Source organism: Schistocerca cancellata, chromosome 2 (genome assembly GCF_023864275.1).
Source record: "Schistocerca cancellata isolate TAMUIC-IGC-003103 chromosome 2, iqSchCanc2.1, whole genome shotgun sequence".
Classification (NCBI taxonomy): domain Eukaryota; kingdom Metazoa; phylum Arthropoda; class Insecta; order Orthoptera; family Acrididae; genus Schistocerca; species Schistocerca cancellata.
In genome coordinates, this window is record NC_064627.1 from 847,472,745 (window position 1) to 847,499,207 (window position 26,463).

The 26,463-nt window shown below is 44.7% G+C and overlaps 1 protein-coding gene across 3 annotated transcripts in view; it reads right to left on the reverse strand.

Annotated features, from left to right (window-relative positions):
- The window catches only part of LOC126162766 (uncharacterized), a 384,499-nt gene that overhangs the window by 296,988 nt on the left and 61,048 nt on the right, over positions 1–26,463 (reverse strand). For 2 of the 3 annotated variants that reach the window (XM_049919459.1, XM_049919458.1), the window contains exon 1: positions 11,255–11,965. The exons of the other annotated variant lie outside the window; for it this stretch is intronic. In XM_049919459.1, the coding sequence (XP_049775416.1) occupies positions 11,255–11,416 (162 nt within the window). In that variant the 5' untranslated portion in view covers positions 11,417–11,965. Of the gene's footprint in view, positions 1–11,254; positions 11,966–26,463 lie in introns of those variants that run through there. 3 annotated transcript variants of the gene reach the window in all.

Below are 26,463 nucleotides of genomic sequence, written 5' to 3' on the forward strand. Positions count from 1 at the left end.
TACTGACCCTAAGACTTATCCCAGAAGATAGGATAATGAAACGTAAACCTACATTTATAGCATTTGTAGATTTAGGGAAAGCTTGTGCAATGTAAACTCGAACACTCTCTTTGAAATTTTAAAGGTAGTAGGGCTAAAATACAGAGAGTGAAAGGATATTTACAACTTTTACAAAAACCAGACGGCATTTGTAACAGACGAGAGGCATGTCAGGGAAGCAGTGGTTGTAGCCTATCTGTGTATTGAGCAAGCAGTAATGTAAAACAAAGAACAATTTGAAATACGAATTTAAATTCAAGGAGAAGAAATAAAATGTCAGACACTGCAAAGGACTTTAAGAGCAGGTGGATGGAATGGATGGAAAGCGTCTTAAAAGGAGGATATAAGATGAACATCAAGCAAAGCAAGACCAGAATAACGGAATGTAGTTGAATTAAATTAAGTGATGCGGAGGGAATCAGATTAGGAAATGAGACAAAGTAGTGGACGAGTTTTGATATTTGGGCAGCAAAATAACTGATGATGGCCGAAATAGAGAGGATAGACTAGAGAAATTTTTTAGCATGATTATATATAAAGTGTCAGAAAGTCTGTTCTGAAAGGATTTGTATGGAGTGTAGCCATGTATGGAAGTGGAAGATGGACGATTAACACTTTAGACAAGAAGAGAATACAAGCTTTTGAAATGCGATGCTACAGAAGAATACTAAAGATTGTATCATTAGATCACTTAACTAATAAGATCCTGAATAAAACTGTGTACTATCTAGAAGAAGTAATCGGTTGAAAGACATCAAAGTATTTCTAATTTAGTGCCGGAGGTTAGTGTGGGGTCTAAAAGTGGTAGAGGGAGACCAAGAGATGTATATAGTAAGTAGATACCGAAGAATGTAGGTTCCAGTAGTTATTCGGAGATAAGGAGGCATGAACAGGATAGACTAGCATGGAGACCTGCACCAAACCACTTTTAGGACTGAAGATAGCACCAGCAGCAGCAGCAGCAGCAACAACAGCATCCACCCGGGTAGCCGAGGGCTCTAACGCGCCCTTTTGTTCTTTGCGAGCCACTCCAGGTTCGAGTCCGACCCTCGGATTATCCAAGAGTTCTGGTTCGCAGGTCAGCCCGAATGTAGTTTTTAGGCGGTTTAGAACATTCAGGTAGGTAAATACCGGGCTGGTCCCCACGTCGCGCCTCAGATACATGGTACGCAAACATTTAGTAACCGTCATCGCGCTAGAAAATAAGATCCACACTAGACGCAGTCAGATAGGGAAAGACACATTCTTTTCCGGGGGAATCGCGGCGTCACCAAGGGCATCAGGCTACCAAATTCCATTAACACTGCCAAAACCTACGTATAACAATGGCTACCACGTAGAGAAACGGGAAAAGATAAAACAAAACAAAAAGAATAGGAGAAACAATTTCGCCATATTATTATTTCCATGTCAGTTTACGTGAGACAGTTTTTAAGACCATAACTGACGACCTGACGCTGGATATTGAAGATTTCGTCTGTGATATATTTTACTACGGCACACAAAGCACATGGCTTCAGCCAGTTTGCCATGGTCACTAATGATTTTTTTGGAACTTGGGCGCACAATAGTTATCAATTTTTTGAGCGACTCCACGATGCTATCAAATGTTGAGTATTATTCTAGTCTTCTACTGTTGTACAATTTAGGCCTTGAACATCTCCATTTGTTAATCATTTGACCATAAATCATTGAGTAGTTAAAACACTATGATGATCAGCTTGGGTTAGACAACATCCTTGTTAGAAAAGAACTCAGGATATGTGTAACGTCTCAAAAGAAAATGTTCCCCAATTACTACGATTCACAAAAAAACAGGACGTGGGTGAAAATACGCCGCACACCAAGTAATGGCTCTCTGCATTGGTGATTTCTGGTGTATGGTCCAAACTGTTTTCACCACATCGCTTGAGTTACATCGAATAGCATTCATGGAAGTACTTCTTTGTCAGTGGGTTTTGTTCAAATGAGACATTAATTAAAAAGGCAAGCCACGTCAACTGCACTTACTGGCCGGACGAAAATTCCCTCCTGACACACTCAAACGACGTGAATCACCACCTAGCACCAAGAGTGGTCTGGTCGTGCGCCAGTGAAACTCGTCAGCTGCATCGACCAAGTACATCAGTGCTATTTATACGCGATGCATCTCCAGTTACAGCGGGGGAGGTGTTAGTTCATCGAAAGTGAAGACTTATTTTCAGTAATGATAAATAGTGTTGGAATTGATGAAGTCAGTATCTACTACATTGGGCGACATGAGAAAGTTATTTTTACCTATTGACTGTGTCAAAATGAAATGATTTTATTGGTAAAAACACTGGTGGGGATAATAACTTCACCGTACGTTCATTATTGTTAGCATTGATTATTTAAACTAAATTCAATAAAGGTCTACAACGAGTACATTATTGAAATCCTTAAATGAATTCTTATTTCCGGTACATTTGGAAGAAAAGGAGCGGTCAGGCTACGATTAATTGCAAGAATGCTCCAAAAATATGACTGAACATCAAGAGAAAAAACGCTCTTCAAACAGATTCTTTAGAATTGGTAACTTATTAAAAAGGACAGAATTGTCCGAGTGGGCTGCTATTCAATGTACTCATTTACGATCGATTATTGCGCTTTTCTAGAGTTATAGCTCACCACGAACTGCATACAGGCATAATAGAGGTAGGATTCGTTGTCATCTATACACAAGGACGTAGGACCTAATACAATATATACTATCCCGATCATGTCATACTACACTCATATTCGTCACTGTGTGTGAGACCTGGTGTACACACGGTAAGCCGGCCGGTGTGGCCGAGCGGTTCTAGGCGCTTCAGTCCGGAAACCCGAGACCGCTACGGTAGCAGGTTCGAATCCTGCCTCGGGCATGGATGTGTGTGATGTCCTTAGGTTAGTTAGGTTTAAGTAGTTCTAAGTTCTAGGGGACTGATGACCTCATATGTTAAGTCCCAAAGTGCTCAGAGCCATTTGAGCACACGGTAACAAATCCGAGTACAGTAAGACATGATTACGATAGAAAAGTCTGTATGAAACGGTGTGTCCTTGATTTCGAAGGACCCTGTTTTATTATGCATATGAAATATGTACAGATGTGTGACCCAAGGACCATACACACCGACGCACTACATAATTAGTTGCAACTGGAACGTTGCGGTCGTGAATTTTGTAGCCGTCCAGGTGGAAAATCTCATTTCCAAACAACTGCAGGACTGTGGAAGCAAATAAACAGAAAGTACTCGATTTGTTCTTGGTCGTCAGTATTCGATCCTTATCAGATAGCATTAATGTAGGAGACAGAAGATTCACCGGAGAGCGCCGCGTTTCGTCTAGGATTCGTTTAAAAAGCGCCGCCGAACGAACTCGAGTGGCAGGGGCTAAAAGAGGGTCTTTGACTTGCTGACAGTCTTCCTTTCCGTGCATAATTCGCCAATTGAGATGCGGAGCGTACATGTTGGTTGGCAATGGCCGCGACGTCTTTCAATATATTTTAGTCTGAAAAGTGTAAGGGTGTTCAGAGTTTGCCTGATACTGTCGCGATGCCTGGTCCTATTCCTCGCCGTAGGCGCGTAGAAAGTGCTCGAATTCGCGGAACTCGCCGGCGGATCCACAAATACCGTCCCTGGAACCGTAAAGTCGCGCGGTCCGGGTAGCGGTCTGGTTAGAGAAACTCCGGCCGGCTGGCTCGCTCTACGTCACGTAGGGTAGAGGCCTGCCGACGCTAGGCGACGGATTGTCATTATAGATAGCGGGCACGGGAGTCGGCAGTCGGCAATAAATAAATCGCTCCCCTCGTCCTGGAAATTGCTCGCCTGCCAGGGACGGACATTAAGGCCGCAGCGTCGACGCGGGGCTCCTAACGGCTCCTGCAGACGAGCGGGCGACTGTTTCCTGGGAGCGGCCACGAGGCTCTGGCAAGGCGCGACCGCCCTTTGGCAGCCGAGCTGCAGGAGAAAGCGGAGACCTGGAGGACGCGAAATTTTATGGTCGCCCGAGGACGAACCGCACAAAAGTAAACACAAAATATGAAGTATCGGAAGCTAAAACACATCTCGCGACCTGCAAGGCAGTTATTACCGACGGAACTGCAATTTAGTGTCAAATGAAAACCAAATTCCGCCCTAAAGCTGAGTCGGTTCGCCTTCATATGGGCCTTATAATTACTTTACATCCTATGTTCACTGTTCCTATGCTACGATCATCTTTCATACTGTCGCGTAGCATCAGGAATAAAGAACCAGATACAATAGCAAGAACGTCAGAAAAAACTAATATTTCACACTGAAGACAAAAATGGCTCTGAGCACTATGGGACTTAACATCTGCGGTCATCAGTCCCCCTAGACTTAGAACTACTTAAACCTAAATATCCTCAGGACATCACACACATCCATGCCCGACGCAGGATTCGAACCTGCGACCATAGGAGCAGCGCGGTTCCTGACTGAAGCGCCTAGTACCGCTGGGCCACAGCGGCCGGCAAAACTTCCAGTGCTATAGAAACAAGGCAATCATCATTTGAATTTCCGTGCTTGTGAAGAAAAATCTGAGAGAATGTCCATCAAATTATTTTTTCTTCTACCTATTCTTGTTCAGTGCTTTATGTCCATCTTTATTCTTTTTTATTGTTATTATACTGCGCATAACGTTAACATATAAGCTGACGGAAGAAACTTTGTAGTTTCTTGTCATAATGATATAAAATGCACGTGTAATAGTTAAAATAGCGATTATGACCAAAATTAGTGTCAACACATCTAACAGAGCGGTAAACACGTCAACAGCAGCAGAAACTACGATTATAAAAATGTATGTTACATAAGACATTACCAACACTCATATTAGGCTACATAATAATATGAAAAGACCACTTAAGATAACACACAAAATGCTGTAACATATGTAGGTAAAAAAGTTGTCTTTTATCAGGCTCAAATTCTCTTCAATTACTTAAAGTCAGCAGGGAATTAGCGAGGCAGAAGCGTGAATCCTGCTTCATCGTCCTGGGTGAGAACGTAGTGGAGGTAGTCCCCTTCTGGTTTTCTTCCGACCTGTTGTTGCGTGTGCGTGTGTAACGTGGTTCACTAATGACTGATTGTACAGAACAGTGTTGTGTTTGTGCTGTTGTGGATGAACAGCATCAAATATAGGAATGTTGACGAAAAACAGTTTGTTTAGTTTATAACTCATGAAATCCCAAAATATGAAAGGTATTCACGAGAAAAGGTACGAAACAACACCGTGGGTACAACTGAAGTCTTTATTTAAAAGTAATCACCAGGGCCGAGCACAGCTGTCCAATGGTTTCACTAGCCGAAGGATTTCCTGTTCCCAGAATTCCTGTGTCTGTGACAGGAGACAGTTCTTCACTGTATCCTTCAGTTCCTCAGAGTTGGAGCGCTTCCCTTTGAGGTGTTTTTTTAGCGGACCAAATGTATGGAGGTTGTAGGGCGACATGTGCTGTCTGTAGGGCGAATGCTTGAGCTGCTCCCATTTGAACTTGGCAATTAGTTTTTGTGTGGCCTTGGAGACGTGTGGACGCGCGCCATCGTGAGCAGAATCGCCCGTTTCTTGAGTAGCCAAAGGCCGTTTACTCTTGAGGGGTTTCGTAAGGTACGGACTGTGTCACAGTACACGTCACTGCTAATACTTTTTCTGTGCTGTAGGAACTGGAGGACTATCGGATCTGGGACGTCGAAAAAGACGACGATCATCATCTTGCCTGCTGAAGTATCTTATCGAAGCTTCAGAATCTTGGATTTTTCATGTGGAGGTGACGGCGCATTTTCCTTCCTCTATATATATCACTACGTTGTCCGAAAGTGGCATGTGCAAATTTCAACCGGTATGGTTGTTATGACGTTTCGTGCCTTTTCATTTGAACACTCCTTATGTTTTAATCAATAAATGAAATGACGTCAGTAACTTCCGAGAATGCCTTAAGATATAACAACATCCGAGTACAGCACAATGTAGCCAACTAAAATGACAGTAATTTGCCACACGTCGTTGCATGTTGCATCCGTGAATATATTGTACACAAACATTTTATCCATACATGTGCAGTGAAAATATTTGATGATACAAGACTAGCGGTGGTTCTGTCCGCTGTAATACTTCTTAATGATACATGATTGGTGATTCGCTTTAGAATCTTATTTTGCAGTAAACTAATAATTACTGAAGAGTGACCTTTAACTGAAAGTAATATATTGCATAGGAAAGCTGATAATTAACAGCAACAATCACAATGTTTTATTACGATCTCTACGGAGAGTTTCCATTCTTATGCAACTGCAGCAGATGTGACCTCATTACTTCCGCGTAGGGGGTTGACTGTACGACGGTACACGTGATACTGGCGAGAAGTATTGTTTCTACCAGTACCAAACGCGTATTTTAAAAAAAAAAAAAACAAGAAAAGAAAAAGCAGCATCACTTGTACCCAGTGATGCGTTTCAAAACCTCAATCAACCAATATAGCGGTAGCGAACGATTTCTTTTGAGGAAAGTAGGTGATGTGATAGTCTTCTCGAGGTTGCAGCCGGATCTTCAGGTGAGACCCTAAATCTTATCGAAGCATAGGCTTTACATGATTTTTAGCCAGTCTTGAAACAATGTATGAGTTGCCCAGCGTTCTCTTTCCCTGTCGTGGATATTGCCATTTTGAGGCCCTTCGTACCATCATAACGCAATGTTTTTCTTTAATCATTATAAGAGGGCAATTACGTTTCAATTAACGAAATATTTTTCATTTTCTGAGTAATGAATTTGGGGTTAATTGTTCATTTTCCTCCTCCATTCCTTCCATTCCGAGAAAAATACTTACTACCAATCAACATTATTTTTTCCCCAACATACCATTTCGCTACAGCAACTTAAATTTTTGCGCTACATCAACTGGCGCTTTGTGATTATGATGCTTGGGATGCGCAATTAACACACATTATTATTTCCTCAATTCAGATATTCACCTTTCTCTCTTCGGTTGACGCGTAATTTCATGCGTAATTACTTCATAGCTAACTCGATTTTTTTATATCACATAACGACTCATTACTTCCTGCAGAAACGTTTCATAGTCTGACAGCAATGTGATATCAGGGGCGTTCTTTTTCCGTAACACTGTTTCTTGACTTCACACTAGATCTATGTCACAAGATCGGTTACTGGAGAGCTTATTTCTTCAGGATTTATTCGGTAATTTTGAACTAAGCTCATGCGTATCGGACACAACACGATAAAATTGTATGTCCACAGCGATCAAACAACTCAACCCAACGGACTGCACTATAATTGAAATTGCCGAAGAGAATATTATATAGTAGCGCTGACAGGAGCAAGAAAGGAAAAGCATTTGTCAGCAGAAAGTTTAATTTCAACATGACTGCTTCAAGTCAGTTTCCTACAAACAGTGTGATCTTGATGCGTAGTGCTGTTACTGTTTTTTGGGTTTTTTTTAAAGAAGGGAAACATGGAACATGCACTTCAATCACATGACATTGAGAAATACATGGATCAAGGCAGTCAAGTAAATGCATTCTTTCTTGATTTCTTAAAACCTTCTGACCCAGTGCTACACCTACTCTTATTATCGAAACAATGACCGTATAACATACCAAACGAAATTTGTGCCTGTACTGAGAAATTCTTGGTATGAAGAACGCAGCATGTTATCGTTGGTCTAGTAACTACTGGTGTGCCCCAGGGAAGTGTGATGGGGCCCCTTCTGTTCACGTTTTTAATTAATGACCTTCCAGAGAATATTAATAGTAACTTCAGACTTTTTGCAGATCACAGATTATCGGTAATGAAACAGTGCCTGAGGAAAGATGCACAGATATTCAGTCGGATTTTGATAGGATATCAAAGTGGTGCAAAAGACTGGGAGTTTGCTTTACATGTTCAGAAATGTGAAACTGTGAACTTTGCAAAACGGAAACAACGTAGTACAAAATGACTACAACGTCAACGGGCCACAACTTCAAATATCTGGGTGTAGCAGTTCGAAGGGACATAAAATTGAACTATTACGTTGGAGCAGTCGTAGATAAAGCAGATGGTCGTCTTCCGTTCATTGGTAGAATAATAGGGAAGTGCACTCAGTTTGGAAAAGAGACTCCTTACAAAACATTCGTGCGACTCGTCCTAAAATACTGTTTACGTGTGTGGGACCTACACCAAATAGGAGTAACAGAGGACGCTGAACGTATACAGCATGAATAGTCACAAGCTTGTTTGGCCTGTGTTAGTGTGTCATACAGATGCTGAAAAAACTGAAGCGGTAAACGTTTGAAGACAGCCTACTTACTGTTTGAAGAATCAGCCTGAAGTGATGAAAAATAGGGACTACCGGTACAGCATAAGACATTACGTATCGCTCCAGTAGGGATCAGACTACAAGATTAGACTAATTACAAGGCTGCCAGAACCGTTTAAGCAATCATTCTTCCCGTCTCCATACGTGAATGCGACAGGAAGAAGCCTTGATAACGGTACAACGGCAAATAACGTCTGCTACGCACTTCTGAGTGGTTTGCCGATAGATTTTGATATAGGAGGACTATTCATGATGATCACACTTTTGTGGCAGGCGACGAACAGCATAGCAGATTGCACACGGAACTTCACAATTTTGGCGCCGACAACCGCTCGTGACAACAGGTGTGATACTCTACACAAGTGGTGGAATTGAAACATTCCTTTCCTGTGTTCCCGAAGCTGCTTCTGTGCTGTTTCACGAAATGACACTCGCGGGGTCGAAGCCAGTATCCGCACCCTCTTGCCGGTGTTCGGCATGCGAGACAAATGATTACTAGAGACTGCCATTGATAATCACCGTAACAACAAAACGAGAAAACACATTTTAAAATAACTCAAAAATAGCACGCTCAAATTTGCACAGAAACGATATTTATTGGTATCAGTGAACTGTAGTCGAGCCTGTCATTCTTATCCAGCAACACCTCCAGCTAGCTAATGTCTCCACCGTCTGCTCTGAGCCTTTCTACATTTATTATTCCGTAAAATTCGCAGAGAACAATAAAAAAGTACCTAAACACAACTGGACATCTGTGCACACTTTCGAGTGCTAGGAAAGTAACTCCGTTGATCCTGAAGGATGTCCAATTCCTCGAGGGCTCCCGGCCACTCTTCGATTTCGAGAGCTCCCAAACACTACACAAAATTATTTAACTTGTAGGCCATGCAGCTAATCCGAGTTAGAAGCAGAATGTAAGCACTGTCAGTGGCCATTTACTGCTGCTACTTACATAGTTTCTGTAAGATGCTGCCTCCTGGCTGGACATTAAGCACTTCAGCAAAGGGCGTCATGGGACAATTACTCTCCGTAAGCTTGTAAGCCAGCCTACTCGACTCCAAATGGCACCCATCTATGATAAGGAAAAATCCAATCCTCCTATACAACTACGGCGAAATGATTACTCTGCATACTTACGTGTTTGGCAAATGGTTCATCGAACCACTTTCACGCTATTCCTCTGCCGTTCCACTCCCCAGCAATGCAATTTGTCATTTCTCCTATTTGATTGCGATGGTTATTTCTTCCTATGTAGGTGTGCACCGACGAAATGGGAGAACGTTTAAGACTGAAATTTCGTGAAAACGTATCGTGTCAGCGAGAAACGCCATTGTTTTAATGACTGCAACCGATCTCGCGTATCATATCTGTGACACACTCACCCCTATTTCGCGATAGTAGAAAACGAGGTACCCTCCTCTGAACTTTTTTGGTGTCTTCCTTCAATCCTGTCTCTTAAGTGTTAAGGATGCCATAGGGTACAACAATACTCCAGCAGAGGACGGAGAGGCGTAGTACAGGTAGTCTCCTTCCTGCATTTTCTGCATCTTCCAAGTCTTCAGTCAATAAAACGCACTCTTGGGTCGAATGCCCCACAGTATTATCTAGGTTATCGTTCCAATTTAAGTTGTTCATTACAGTTATCACTAGGTATTTAGTTGAACCGACAGTCTATGGATGTGTGCTGCATCGTGTAACCGAAATTTACGTTTTACCGTTTAGTACTCATGTGGATGACCTCTCACATCTCATTATTTAAAGTCAATTGTCACTTTTCGCGTTGTACAGGAATTTATCTACATCCTTTTTGCAACTAATTTGATCTTCTGAAGATTTGACTAGACGGGAAATGACAGCATCATCAGTCGGCCGCGGTGGCCGAGCGGTTCTAGGCACTTCAGTCCGGAACCGCGCGACTGCTACGGTCGCAGGTTCGAATCTTGCCTCGGGCATGGATGTGTGTGATAACGTTAGGTTAGTTAGGTTTAAGTTGTTCTAAGTTCTAGGGGACTGATGACCTCAGAAGTTAAGTCCCATAGTGCTGAGAGCAATTTGAAACATTTTGAACAGCATCATCTGCAAACAATCTATAGAGCTGCTCAGGTTGTCTCCCAAATCGTTTATATAGACTAGGAACAGCAGAGCGCCTATAACACTTCCTCAAAGGACGCCAGATATTCCTTCCGTTTTAGTCGACTTTCCGTCAGTTACTGCGAACTGTGATTTTTCTCACAGAAGATCACGAATCCAGACGAAAAACACAGAAGATACTTCATAGGCCGCTTTCGAGGAATGGTGTTAAAAGCCTTCTCGAAATCTAGAAATGTGGTATCTATTTGATAGACCCTGCTGGTAGCACTCATTACTTTAAAAATGGTCCAAATGGCTCTGAGCACTATAGGACTTAACATCTGAGGTCATCAGCCCCCTAGAACTTAGAACTACTTAAACCTAACTAACCTAAGGACATCACACACATCCGTGCCCGAGGCAGGATTCGAACCTGCGACCGAAGCAGTCGCGCGATTCCAGACTGAAGCGCCTAGAACCGCTCGGCCACCGCGGCACTCATTACTTCACGAGAATAAATAGCCACTTGTTTTGCACAAGAGCGGCGTTTTCTGAATCCGCGGTCTGTCAACAGATCGGTTTCCTCCTTCAGGTCAAACAAAAACCGGCTTCGTCCTGCCGCCAGAAACTGGCCGAGGCGACTAGATCACCGAACAGGGCTGGCGTACGTAGGCTATTGGCAAAAGATACGCTACACATTGAGACCACGGTGCCTTAGGCACGTAGAACATACACGTGAAGTAGACGCATACAAAGATGACGTGCGACCTATTCTTGAACTGTATACATTTTCGAGTGACAGGTACTCACCTTGCGGTGGGCGTGTCCACGAGCCCTGGCCAGGGGCGGCTTGGGCAGCGGCTGCAGGTAGCGCGAGGGGTCTTCAGCCAGCGGGCACTCGTCCGGCTCGTCGCAGCCTCCATCCACTCGCGCCGTGATATGGCCGTTCATGTAGACCCACACGACAGGCATGGCTGCGGCGCGCTCTGCCTCAACACCGCCACACGGGCAACATTACACGCACCACCCCACGAGCGTATATCGTATGCGAGGCACGCACCGCGTGGGCACCGCTAGCACACACAAAACACTCCGGGGACAAACCGAACCGCGCCTCTGTTGGCACAAACGACGACAAATTACCAGCGCGCCGAAGACACTCCGGAGAGGCGAACTCGCTTCCCTGTTGCGACAACAACACTCGACGCTCAAAACGCTCCGGCCGCTGAGGTAACGAAGAGGCGCTCGCGGCACGGCGGAGAATTTCAGCCGCACTGTGTTCGGATGCGGGCAGAGAAAATGTTTGCTCCGCGCCGCGCCGGGCCGGGCCGCACTCGCTAAACAGCTTTCTCCCTCTCGCGCCCGATAGCTGCCGGCTAAGTGCCGAGGGGAGTGGCAGCGATACACCGGCCGGAGAGGCTCACTTCACTTTCTAGATAGCGGTGCCGCACGGGCAGGGCTCACGGAAGACGCGCCGGAGGTGTGCGTCGGTCGCGGCGTCTGGCAACTAACTGCGGCGGCAGGGTCCCTCCCCGAGGCGACGGCGGCGACGGCGACAGAACGTGGCGTGGCTCGCATCCCGATGGCGGGCGCGTGTGACCGGACAGCCAAGCGGCGCGGACAATGCCAGCCGGAGCGGCCGCCGCCGCGACGCCCAGCCACTGGCTGACGTCAGCGTTACTCACGACTTTTCCGGCGAAACCAGAGGAGGCGCCGCCTCCCACTCCGCAGATGGTTGCGCCACCTGGCGGCCGGCCGCGCCCCCGCAATCTGCCTACAGCTCTCGCGGCTTCCGCCAAACACTACTCCCCCGCTGCCGCACCGCCTAGCCGGTGGGCGTCTGTGGCCGCGACGCTGTCTCCGCTCCTGTGACGGCCTGGACCTAGCACACGTCGCCCCTTCATCTACATCTACATCTACATCTATACTCCGCAAGCCACTCAACAGTGTGTGGCGGAGGGCACTTTACGTGCCACTGTCATTACCTCCCTTTCCTGTTCCAGTCGCGTATGCTTCGCGGGAAGAACGACTGCCGGAAAGCCTCCGTGCGCGCTCGAATCTCTCTAATTTTACATTCGTGATCTCCTCGGGAGGTATAAGTAGGGGGAAGCAATATATTCGATACCTCATCCAGAAACGCACCCTCTCGAAACCTGGACAGCAAGCTACACCGCGATGCAGAGCGCCTCTCTTGAAGATCTCCGTAACGCTATCACGCTTACCAAGTAACCCTGTGACGAAACGCGCCGCTCTTCTTTGGATCTTCTCTATCTCCTCCGTCAACCCGACCTGCCCCTTTTTACCCACTTCCTAATATCGAAGCCTTCAATAAGAATACAAGCTGAAGCAACGAATTAAATTTTCTAAAACTTTGCAGTTCTTAACGGGGTTGATACAGCACAGTTCAGAGAGAAAAATAAAAACTTTGAGGTTTGCCAATGATACTGTAATTCTGTTAGAGACAGCAAAGGACTTGAAAGCGCAGCTGTATGAGGAGTTGAAAGTCAAAAGTGACCGCGTTTGAAATAACGTTTTTTGCAACAATATCGTTGATTCCAACTAACATATTAATATTATAAAAATTTACTTCTTATATCTGCTATTTTAAGAAGAACTGATTAATTGATGAACTGTGATTTCACTAAATGTTAGAATCTGAAACGATAGTGTTAGCATACTTAACATACTGAATAGTTAACACTACTGTGATAAATTTCGCTTTGAAATCAATTGTCCATAGTAAATGATCTTAACTGAATATTGCAGATTACTTTTTTTGTTAAATACAGTAGCTAAAATGCCACGTAATGATAATTTACTTGCGTGCAACTTGTTCACAAGTAAATCTGATATAATAAAAGAAAAATGTCCACTAATATCTTTCAGTAATTTACAGAAGTAACGAACAGAATTTGTCCAGTCAGAACTGGTGACCGTTATATTTTGTATTTAGTATTTATTCCCTAGTGAAGTACATACGGTAAGGTAGCTGCTGCTCTCATCAACGCCAGGATTTTTCTTGTTTGGTGGATATAACTAAGTTATCAATGCGATAACCCAGGTAGGCAGTACAGTGAAGTGTGTGTGACTGTATTTTGTGTGTGAAGAACTGTACCTCACGTTCATCCAACGCTTCGGATATTTTATAGGACAGCATTTCGCAATAGTTGAAGACAGAGGTCAAAACACGGTTACGGCTTGTCAAAATTGTGATTAGTATCGTCCCATTTATCATTTGGTGGGAAGTTATATATCTAAATTATTAATGAGGACAGTCAAACTTTAAATTCACGGCTTGTTTTGGAGTGTGAAAGTTACGAAACGCGAGGGGGCAAGGTCACCGGAACAGACGTGCAGTGTCAGAAAACATAACAGTTGATTTACAGGACTCCGTTACATTTTTGACAATATAGTAAGAAAAGCGAGTTACGTTGCTAACTGTCTTATGCTAATGAAAATTTGATAAGAAAGCTTGTTTGCCTGATTCGCTACGTATAACGTGCAGTTTTTGGAATGAGACGCTACCTTAACATGTGATCTCTGGCCGTCACCATCTTGAAGCACAAACTGTTTGTGTAGAGCTGGCGATGCCTTCTTTCCACTGCGCATAGTACTGCTTCCATCCAGTCACTGAATATTTCTGAACTGTCGCACTCCAACCGGCCGGCTGCGATTTGGACTTTGTGTACGAAGCTCGTCCAACCACCCTGCAGAACTGGATGTTACAAATGAGTTGCTCTGGTGAATCACACAGTTAGTGACTAGAACGCAAGTCTTACACTTCCGGGGGATGTTAATTGCCGGAGCTGACTAATCCTAGTTTCCTAGGCTAATGTACAGCCACATCACGATTTTTTCTGCGCCATTACCGGCGTACGACGTTATGCATCGGGCGCACTCTGAGGTCACCAAGCCGTGGCGTGTGTAGGAACGCGGCACGCTGACCTTGCGTATGGAAGGCGATGAGTCAGAAGGCACAGCGGTGGGCCCAGAATGACCGAAGACCTGCTCTGCCACGCCCTGTTCGTCACGGCAGCGTCGGACATTACGAAGGCAGCCAAATTATGCCCAGAATGTTTCTACACTGGAGTAATTTCCCAATTTGGCAACAGTGTTAGCAGGATGAAACGCGACAAACACTGATGTTTTTAAGGGCAAAGCAATTGGCAGTCCAGTTTCGTGGTAAAATTCCACTCCACGTCCACTTAAAGGTAAGACGCGAGAACGAAAACGAAAAAAAAGATCATTAATCACGCAAGCGGGCGGAGCGGCACTGACTCGCGGGAACAAAGTTACTTTTTCCTGCACGAGAGCAATACGAGCTACACTTTTATCTTCTACGTCAATCCGCTGGCGTAAGACTCTGAGTGTCAGACGCATTAGCGTAAGGCCCAACCGTATTTTTCACTCAGGCGTATCCAACAGTCCTCCTTCGCGCAAATGTTTCGCAAATGAGGAAACATTGGTATTAGAACAACATCGCACACCATATGGTGACTAGCCGAGCCAAGCGCAGGTGTATAAACATCTCAGCCACTGAAACAGAACATGACTAGTGTTCTATACATTGCGTTGACTCCAATTTGAACGGAACCAGATACCGAATACAGTTCCTTTTCTTCTGAAAAACAACGTCTACTTGCAGAGAGACGAAATTGCACGTGCTGTAGCCCATACCGACCTGCTTTTTACCTCTTAAGTCTCATATAATTTCATCTCCAGTCTTTATCCTACGATTATTGGACGTGTTGAAGAGTTGTTAAATAATGTAAACAACTCTGCGGAAATTAATTTTCGTTCTCTTCACATTTATTGGCAGTAAGTTCAGTTTCGGTGATCAGTTTTCTAAAATATTGCAGCCTCAATATTTTAATAAGATCAGTGAGCTACACCAATTAGTAGAAGCTTAAAGTAGTCAACGACTGGCGATGGTTGACATGTATGTTCACATTTTAAATAGAGAGCACTAGCTGACAGACAAGGAAGTCTGTTTTTCAGTTACCGGGCAAAGGACTGGTTGCTGCTTTACGCATGACGCCTATTTATAGATGCGCCTGTTGCAGAAATTTCACAGTAATAAAATGCTGGATTATTACATTTGGATAGTAACAGAAAACGAAATATAAAAGACAAAATAGACCATAAAAGAAATTTGTTCAGCCGAAGTCTGTACGATTAGTAAATGAGAAATCAAGAGATATTACTTTATGAGAATTAAGTTTTAATGCGCACGATGATTGCCGAACTTAGTCAAGAATTTTCGAGAGAGTGATTTGGAATAATTAACAAAACTGACAGATAAATGATATTTAATCGAAACCCTCAGCTGCTGACAGGTGTTGTTGAGCAGTTCGGCTACAAAACTTTAACACTGAATTTAGGAAAGAATATTTACCATTACATTCACGTACACGAAAATTTTGAATGTAACTTTTAAAACATTTTTTTTTAAAAGGTAAAACGTTTGTTTGAAAATGAGAATTAGATCTCTCACATAAACTATATCACTAGTAAATAATTTTTATCAGTATTGAATTTTGACCTGCTCATGGCTTTTCCAGATATAGTAAATTATGATATTTCTTTAAATAAATAGTTTCTAAATGAAGTATTTTAATACTGTCATCAGCGGACTGTAAATTATTCCGTGAATAATTACGCCCAGAGAATTTTTTTTTCTAAATCTTATGGGACTTAACCTAAATTATCCTAAGGACAAACACACACACCCATGCCCGAAGGACGACTCGAACCTCCGCCGGGATCAGCCGCACAGTCCATGACTCAGAGAAATATTGCATGGATAATAATTTAGCCATTTCATGTAGCTATGGTATATGCATTATGTGCGTAATTTTTAACAAAAAATTATTTATTTTAGGGGTAAGAATATAGCAAATGGGGCTATCCCATCACGCTATTACGTCTCAGCGTCACTGGGAGCCAATATCAAATAACGGGACAACGAAACAGCCGACAATATGCGTAGTCACCACCCTCGTCCAAAAGTTCCAGTTCCGGCGCAGCGAGTAGGATCTCAAATAACCGTCATGAAATATGCATGTGCGACGAACGGGGGCGCAGACGTTTGAGTCGCTAGCCCGCTCTCCAGTATGCAACGCCCTCCATACAGCGGCTAACGCTGTGAGGTTTGCATATGCATGTCTCTCTGCTCGTCCCGTCCCGTTACCGCAGAACTCGGCTTCGGAGCTACGGCGAATGAGGCGGTGTCAGGCAGCTCCTCCCAGCATAGGTGTATCAACCACTGCCGGTACAATACCAAAGGCAGTGGTGCTCCCGTCATGGCCAGCAACGCAAAAAAAACCCTAGTGTTCGAAATAATGAAGCACGGGGACATTACACAACAGGACAATGCCGAAATTAAATTTATTTGGGTAAAAGGCCAATGAGCCTCCGGGGCAACGAACTGGAAGGCAGGTTAGCAAAAGAAGGAAGCAGTCCGACAAAGTCCGGAACAGACTTTATTATTACCTCTAGAGGGTGATCAAAGAGTGAGGTAAGTCCGTGCGTCGCGGCCACACAGTGATAAACCGAACAAACCATCCCAAAGAGGTTCTATGCGACAGGGAGACGCCTGAATTTTAACCAGTACCCTACAAAAACTGTCTGCACCGACTCGGAAGAACAACTCTCCCTCGTGCGAATGCGGAAAGGAAGATCTTAAAAGTGTCAACGAAGGAGACGGCCTACTCCTGCAGCTGAAGAACATGAGGTTAGCGGATCGATGGGTGACAAAACGCTCCGACAACAACCGAGGAAAAAAAATTTCAGATCACTGACGAATTACTTTGCGGCGGTGAAAGTTGAACTTTTTCTTCCATAAAAGAGGAACAAGGCCTTAAAGGAACTTTAGTTCACACACACACACACACACACACACACACACACACACACACACACAATACGGCGCTGCGGTCGGCAACGCCTCTGGCTCAATTGTGCGATGGGTCACTGCTGCTACAATGGCAGGTTATCAAAATTTGAGTGAGTTTGAACGTGGTGTTACAGCCGGCGCACGAGCGATGCAACACGGCAACTCCGAGGTAGCTATGAAGTGGGGATTTTCCCGTACGACCATTTCACGAGTGTACCGTGAATATCAGGAATCCGGTAAAACATCAAATTTCCGACATCGCCGCGGGCGGAAAAAGATACTGCAAGAACGGGACCAACGACGGCTGAAGACAATCGTTCAACATGACGGAAGTGCAGCCGTTCCGGAAATTGCTGCAGATGCAGTACTGGGCCATTAACAAGTGTCAGCGTGCGAACCATTCAACGAAACATCATCGATATGGGCTTTCGGAGCCGAATGCCCAGTCGTGTACCCTTGATGGCTGCACGACATAAAGCTTTCCGCCTCGCCTGGGCCCGTCAACACCGACATTGGACTGTTGATGAATGGAAACTTGTTGCTGTCGGCCGAGTCTCGTTTCAAATGGAGACAACCTCACGAACCTATGGACTGTTCAAGCGAAGGCGGCTCTGTAAGGGTGTGGGGCCTGTGTAGATGGAGTGATACGGGACCACTGATACGTCTAGATACGACTATGACAGGTGACACGTGCGTAAGCATCCTGTCTGATCACCTGCATCCATTCATGTCCATTCTGCATTCCGACGGACTTGGGCAATTCCAGCAAGACAATGTGAGACCCCATACGTCCAGAATTGCTACAAGCTGGCTCCAGGAACACGCTTTTGAGTTTAAACGCTTCCGGTGGCCACCGAACTCCCCAGACCTGAATATTACTGAGCATATCTAGGATGTCTTGAATCTTGCTGTTCAGAAGAGATGTCCATCCTCTCGTACTCTTACGGATCTATTAGGCAGGTGTACCAGTTTCTTTGGCTCTTTAGAGTGTGTGCGCGTGTGCGCGCAATGGCTGTATCATTGTATAAAAAACGTTATGCTTGCTTCCATCTGCGTTAATTCGAGGATGCATTGCGTTCAGAACTTAAGGCTGACAAGAAATAAAATACTTATTGAACTAGCGTGCCAGTTAAACGATTGTTGGTTTGCATTGCTAGACAATCTTCGTTTGACTGATGGCAAGAGGCTGCATCGCTCATGTGGGTTCCGACATTTCCATAGTTCCTACGTGAACCACGAATCACTGCCATGAAACAGCGAGTTATTGTCGAACAACTTTTCTTTTCAGAGAAAACTTTCATGGGCTTTCACTAAATAGACACAACACCTCAATGTTTTCTTGGCGCTGTAACACTGGCTGCAAGAGGTCATTTTCCGATAGGGCCATGTCCCACGAGATACTGTCGTTATTTTGGACAGATTGACAAGGACGTCATGACAGACAGACGTCATACCAACAGGCAAATTTTCAATATGTTCGCGTCAGGATTTTGGAAAGTAACAAAGATCTTAACATGGATATGTGGATGGAAAAAAGGACTCAGTCGACACTGAAGCGTATCTTGAACAGTCTGTTCTTCCCCGCAGTCACATTAGGTTTTGTTTTCTTCAATATATCCGCGTTTTGCTAGGTTAACCCGTGATGTGCGAGGATGTTTAACTTTACAAAGACTGACTGGTCGAGTTTTGCAGATTTACTGGATGTCGGAGTGTCGTCTATAGAACCAGCGCCAGGACAGTAACTCACCTTCACCACGACCGTAGAGAGATGTTCCAAAGTATCTATCACTCGTGGCTGTCGAACTTCTTACATCCCCGGGATCACATCAGATCAGGCACCCCTATTTACAGAATACAGCAACTGATTTAGAGAAAACCCTTTCAGTGAAACAATGACAGCAACAGGAAACAAACTCATTTCCTCTACAAGAGTGTCAAAAAGCAGGAAAATGGATTAAAACATTAGAAAAAGTGGATCTGAAAAGAGACAGTCACAAGGCTTGGAGACTTCTACAACGTCTGTGCAATGATCCAACTAAGACCACTACAAACCAAAATATCAGCGCCAACCAAACAGCACATCAGCTACTGCTAAATGTGAAGACCATCCAAAAAACTAAAACTACGAAGAACTGAGAAAAAGGAAAGTAACTATTCACTGGCATTGACGATAGATGGAAAAAGATGAAAAGCAGAAAAGGGTTACGCGACGCTTTTTATTTCTTGTCCAGATTTAGACAAAGTTTATGCGCTTCGTAACCCACTTGCTTTAAAAAGTAGAGTGTATACTTATTTTGAAAGTAGCTAGAATGAATGCGGAGACTTCTCTGCTGCTTTGACTGACAGAGCGTGGATGCTCGGGGGTAGGGGGAAGGACGTTTGAAGGATGCGTAGTTTTCTCGCGCAAACTGCGTAACACACACTCCTGGAAAGATCACCTGCGCCGTGAATTACTCAGAACTGTTTATGCGGAATGTGGCACAAGTTGGCAGATGTAATGCGTTTGAGCAACAACGGAGTGTGGACGTGCGTTCAGACGTATGAGAAGCGCGTAGGCTGGCAAACCTGTTCGCCACGACGCGGCCGTGCGTTTCTGCGGCTGACAGACTAAGCTCATAAAACGCCAGCGCCTAACTGCGCGTTTATGCACCGCGTGCGGCCGGCAGATTAACATACCAAAACATTCCGCCTGGAACACGCACAAAAATTTGGTAAGCCGAAAATAGCAGACGATGCTGGCTGCTTAGTCTACGGAATTAACGTTCACGGCGGATGTGTTCGGCTTTGACAAATGCGCTGCCGAGACAGAACAAGCCGACAAAATGAGCAGGATACTTTCTTGGATGCAAATTGCGAGAGGAAGCATTAACGCCCCTACTAACACTCGTACCCGCCTTCACAGCACAGATGGTAATTCCCGCAAACAATCCGCAGTGAGGGATAGTCCCATTAACAAGCAACTGTAGAGCCAGAACATGTTTACGTAGGATTTTTGAATGAAAGGTTGTGTCGTATATCTTACTGTTGGCTGGGTCACGTTCAGCCACCTAATTGGGAAAGGTTATCACTTATTCCTCTCAATTTACGTACCTCATTATCCAATTTCAAATGTTGTCCATTCAGCTAAAATAACGTAGATTGTTCGTGAGCGAGTATGTTGTAGTGTACAGTGTAATGCTGAAGTCGACAGGGGTAAGCACAAATCCAAGGAATTTTACTCCCGGGCGTGGAGGTGCAGTGTCTAATAAATTAGAGTCTCATTGGAAATTAGCAAGTTCCAAAAATACTATGCGATGTAGGATTTCTGTTATTGTTGTAAACAACTTACAGCAAATTTCGGGATAAGTTACTTGAGACCCTTACGAAAAGAACTGTAATTGAGGCTCTGAATAATGACTACCTAAACCTGAATGAATCTTTCACTCCGCAACGGATCGTGCGCCGTTTTCAAACTTCCTGGTAGCTTGAAAGCCTCCCGGGCATTGCTCCCCACGAGCACAGCTTACGACCCGCCCTCAACGCCTTACAGCACCTCTCTGCTACATACCAAACTTAACAGCTCTGCACGAGCAGCACTTCCGGAACAAACAGTATAGCGGAGAAATGACTTAAACACAGTCTTTCGTCCACAAGTGCTCGTCCCGCAAGATCTGCAGGAGAACTGTGGAGTTTGGAATGTAAGTGAGAGGCACGGGCAGAAGTAAGACTCCGAGGGCAAAGAATTCAACGTCATTAACACAAAGTTTCAGAAGTTGTCCACCGGTGCATTCTGAGTGTTTTGGTATAAGAGGGCCACGGTTTATGGTGGCTCGTTACAGAGCTACTTCATTTCGTCTGTATGGAAAAGGATTGGTCGCGTTGGTCCTCTTCCATGGTAAACTCGGCACTACACATGACACCAAAGGACCACTCCTTCCAGGGACGGGTGAACAGCCTAGTATACGAGATTCCGGTCGATTCTCGAAGCCGCGAAAGTAGTACGCCAAACTCCTGGAATCGAACGTTTGAGACATTCGATGGTGCGTCGCTGTACGTTTTGCCATCATCATGGTGGTCGGAATTTTGAACAATACCTGTAAGCGAAGAGTTCTGCGTATGTTACGTGCTGCATTGTAACCCGACAGAATAGCTCGAGCACTCTGTGATAAAAGCGTACGTGTTTCGCCGGAAGATCGTCACATTACTCTGTGCTGTGTGTTGGGTTATCGCATGTTACAGGTTTATTCATGGTTTTGCAGGTTTTTCGCAGAAACAGGGGTGACCGCGACAGCAAACCGAATAAATCATAATTACAGCATTACTCTGTGACGACTCGCCGAAGACCTTGGGTCCCTTATATCAAAATACTCAGAAGGTATCCCTGAAAAACCTCAAGGTTTGTTGCTGGAGTTCTGATTCACCCTGCACACACCGCGTGCCCCTCCTAAGAGTCGTCTAGCGCACTGTATGTGGGATTTAGCCATACGATTACTATTTAGTTTTTGCGATGTGTAGCTCGAATCTCCCCAAACAAATACTTTTCATCAACTAATTCATGCGACGGTCAGTGTAGACGGGAAGCGTCGATTTGTTTCCCATTACAAATAAACTGATTTTCGAAGCGTGATTTTAGGTGCCTGTTTGATACTGATCTCAGATTAGTCTAGTGCGATAACTGTTTTATCGATGTGTATCAAGAGGGACAATGAAAGACGAAGAATAAGCAGCGCTCCAGCAGCGAGTGAGGAGCGCTGCTGCATGGTTCAAAATGGTTCAAATGGCTTTGAGCACTATGGGGCTTCTGTCGTCATCAGTCCCCTAGAACTTAGAACTACTTAAACCTAACTAACCTAAGGACATCACACACATCCATGCCCGAGGCAGGATTCGAACCAGCGACCGTAGCGGACGCGCGGTTCCAGACTGTAGCGCCTAGAACCGCTCGGTCACTCCGGCCGGCAGACAGACAGACAGACAGACAGACAGACATCACACTAGACTAATCTGAGGCAGCTCTACGAAACAGGCACCTAAAACTCCGCTTTTAAAAAATTATTTTGTTTGCATCAGGAAAGAAAAGGGCTGTTTCTGTCGACACTGGGCGTCGATGAAAGACATGATGAGCGGCAGTGTTCGTTTGCGTTGGTTCTGGGTCCACCAATCGCAAAAATGAAACTGCAGATACCTGTCTAAACACCAAAGAAAATGTGTCTGATAACTCTTCGGAGGGAGACTTTATGTATAGAGTAATTCAGTTGCCCTATGCATGAGTTTTATCCAACATGCAACGCCTCTGCACCTGAGCATGGTCTTGTGCAACACGCTACTCTTTCAAATACCACGTACAAGGTTTTGATATTCTTGGACACAAAAATAAACAAAATGTTTTTGGGGCCTCCTGCGAACACGTATACCAGTACAAAACGTAACTACATTTAATTTCGTACAAAAAGGTCCCATTCATTTTTTCTTTATGACTAATAGTTTGTGCATAGCGAGCGTGAGAATACGAAAATCTCGAGCATGGTATTTGAAGGTGTAGTAGGTTGCACAGAACCATTCGGTAGGGTCAGCTGAATCAGCCTATATATAACTTTTATTTCTTATTTCTTCTGCGGTGGCCGAGCGGTTCTAGGCGCTTCAGTCCGGAACCGCGCGACTGCTACGGTCGCAGGTTCGAATCCTGCCTCGGGCATGGATGTGTATGATGTCCTTAGGTTAGTTAGGTTTAAGTAGTTCTAAGTTCTAGGGGACTGATGACCTCAGATGTTAAGTCCCATAGTGCTCAGAGCCATTTGAACCATTTTTTTCTTCTCTAAGTTTCCGTGGCTTTTGGTGGTATTTTTACCATCATTTAGCTTTATAAGACCGAAAGGGGGAAATCAGCTAATTGCTAAAACAAGAAATAAAGTGTGGGATCCTGCCCACTCGTCTCTTATAGGGTGCCTAAGGGATGCTACTTTCTCGGAACGCTGTACAACAATTCAAGCAAATAACACTAATAGTTTTATTTCAGTAAAGCAGATTGACGATACTTAACTTTGTATTTAGAACAAGTGTCGCAATCGATGGGCGACATCCAAACAGTAATGTTCTTCGCTATAGACAAAGTCCAAACAAGCAATGGATATGGATCACTAATAACTGCTATCATAGCATTCTCTGCTAGGCGGTGCTAGTACCATACTGTCCACTAATGTCCGACCGAGGTTGGCAGGAGCGGCGCTTATATTCGCTTCTTGCAGAGGTCGCTCCTATCGTGGTGCGGTCCTTGTCAGCGGGTTATCGGCTGACGTCGCCTCACCGTCTTCTCTGGTATCGCGTTCTTCCTCTTCGTTCAGGCGCTTGTGGTTACGCCAGAACATGAAGAGTTTATTTGAACATAAAACAACAGGCTGTGGAAGAAAATCACTTAGATGAAGAGTTACAGGAGCATCGTGGTACTTATGCTCCGATCTTGAAGCTGTTGCTGAGCAATGGACGTTACAGTGTTTTGGGAGTGCACACTGCATGAAGGCAAACTTGTTCGGGCACGGGCAGCGGAGAGGCGATACACCTGCGTAGAAGCGACCGCTGCACCTCTTCGGAGGGCCCTCGCTCACAGCGGTCAGCATATCTCCGGCGCCTTGTAAAGCGCATATCTTATCCGCCGGACAAGTAGGGGAGTGCCGCGTGTTCCCTGACAACGACAAGTGCCGGAAAAACAGCGAGCCAGGCCGCTAAGGCGGGGGGGGGGGGGCTCGTCATTAGTAATCGGGTGTCTGCAGGAATGCCGAGCTACAGGTGCGGCTAATTGTGACCGGACGGAGCAGACGAGACACCTTGCGAAATACTGCGACGCCAGGCGCCGCTTGCAACACGCCGACCGGTTGCCTGCTGGGCAAAAAAAGACCGAAGAAACAGCAAGGGCCAGGAAGCGTCTGGACAAGACGGAGGTGCTGTTTAACTGAGGAACAGCTGGTTCACGAGGGTAAAGAGGAGTCTGTATCCAGAGGAGTCACGAGTAATCGTAAAGAACCATTCTCAGACATCAAGGTACTGAACCATCTGTCAACAAATATTGATAGTTCAATAATACTTAAAAGTCAGGTTTCAGACACTAGAGAAACTGTATAGTAACTAGTCTAACGCAACTCGTGGAGGATAGGTTTGACTGGAGGAAGATCAATGGAGTAGCATTTACCGATCCTTCATCAGTTTACGATACAGGCCAAGACCGTACAATGCTTCACAGGATCTATGCCCCGACCCAGGATATGGTTTCACCATAACAACTGCTACCTTTCTATGTAGTATTCCAAGGAAGGGAGAGCAGTTTGAGGAACCAAAGAAACAGTCTACCCCAAGGGAATGTATTGGCACCGGTGCTCTTCCAGCCAAGACCAAAACCATGCAAAGGTTCATATACGCTGACAATTTTGCTTTGGCAGTACATACAGATGAAGGAGAACCGATGCTGACAAGAACTCTGGGAACGTTTTTTGATTACTTCAACGATGATCATCTGATGCCAAAGTCAACCAAAACTTAGACCTGTCCTTTCTATGTACGAAAAAGCCAGGTAGAAAGAAAACAAAGTGACCTCGGAAGGTTTAGAGCTGAAGCATTGTTTGACATTCAAATAATTTCGTACTGCCTTGGAGAGATTCCTGAACAAAACATAAGTCTCAGCCCTAAACGTCACCCAGAAACTTGTTGGTGGTAACTGGGGTGCCCAACCCCAATTAGTCGTCAGTTATGCTGTGACACATTGTTTGGAAAGAAGTATAAGCAGCTCTCAATGAAACAGCAAGATTAATAACTGGACGTCTGAAACCAACTCCTGTTGACAAACTGTACTGCATGAATGGCACTGCTCCTCCTGACACACGCCGAGTGTGGAGGAAAATTTGTTACACCCACTGCATGGGCAGTTTCGATAAATACCTAAGCTAAAGTCTGCGAGGACCTTTCTACAGTCAACACCTGCACCAGATACATCGGCCAAGGAAGCCAGAGGAAAAATGTGAGCAGCAAGAATAAATCTCCAAGCAGCGGTAAAGCCAGTAGAATACTTTCCAGACGGACACAACTTAGACTGGACCACATGGAGATTACTGAACAGGTTACGAACAAGCTTTGGTAAACCCAAGGACAATCTTGTGAAACGAGGATACTTATAGGGGTCAACACTGAGTGAATGTGGAGAAGTACAGACAGCGAAATGTCTGTAGGTGTCATACGTTGTCTTGATTCTTACAAAGAGAAGGAACTGTTCAAGGTACAAGAAAATGCTGTAGCAGTTGTCCTTTTCTGCGCAGGGAGGAGGGGATTACCTACATACAGGACATTTTCAGTGTGTCCGATTGGAATACGTGATTGTAAGGTGTAGATACTGCAGTAAGCCTGCACATAGGTTTGAAGTAACCGCACACGAACGTGCCTGTGTGGGGAGAGAAAACGTAGGGTTTGAACAGAATCGATAAGTGCCAGAGCTAATAAATTAAACTAGTTTTCATCTATACCCCACAAGGTTGGAGCATGATGCTCCGGGGTACCTCTGCCATTTACTACATTTCCTGTAAAATGAAGAAGAAGAATAACTGACGGTAAGCTGCCTTATGACTTTAATTTATCTGATTGTGCCGTCTTGGGCATTCTACGTGATTTATATGAGGAGACGTAACACATTTCTTGACTTTTATCGTCACTTGCATTCTCAATATTTCAACATAAAGCCTACCTGGTACAGTGTATTTACGACATGAACTGATGAATTTAGGAGAATCAGATTTCTGATTTATCCAATGAAGCTGTCACTCTGACCTTTCCTTTGACCGATGGTTAGTAGTGGAGAAAGAAACCGTCGATGTTGTTGTTCGTCGTATCCAGCAGGTGCGCCGATGTGGTGTAATGTTATTCTCGCAATACCCAAGGACTCTGCGTCATTTCCTGTTGTCAGCGACATTACGTTTTTCAGCTCGTCTTCATCATGATTGCATCCTCCGTGAAGGTGACATTTGCCACAGTCCGTCATGCACTTTGCTTCTTTTCGTTGGGAGCAGTTTTCACAGGCAGGGCAGAGTCTCCCATCAGATAAGAAGCACACTTATGACGGGATGGAAGAGAGCTGTTGGCCAATACACCTACTTAATGTCAGCCCTTG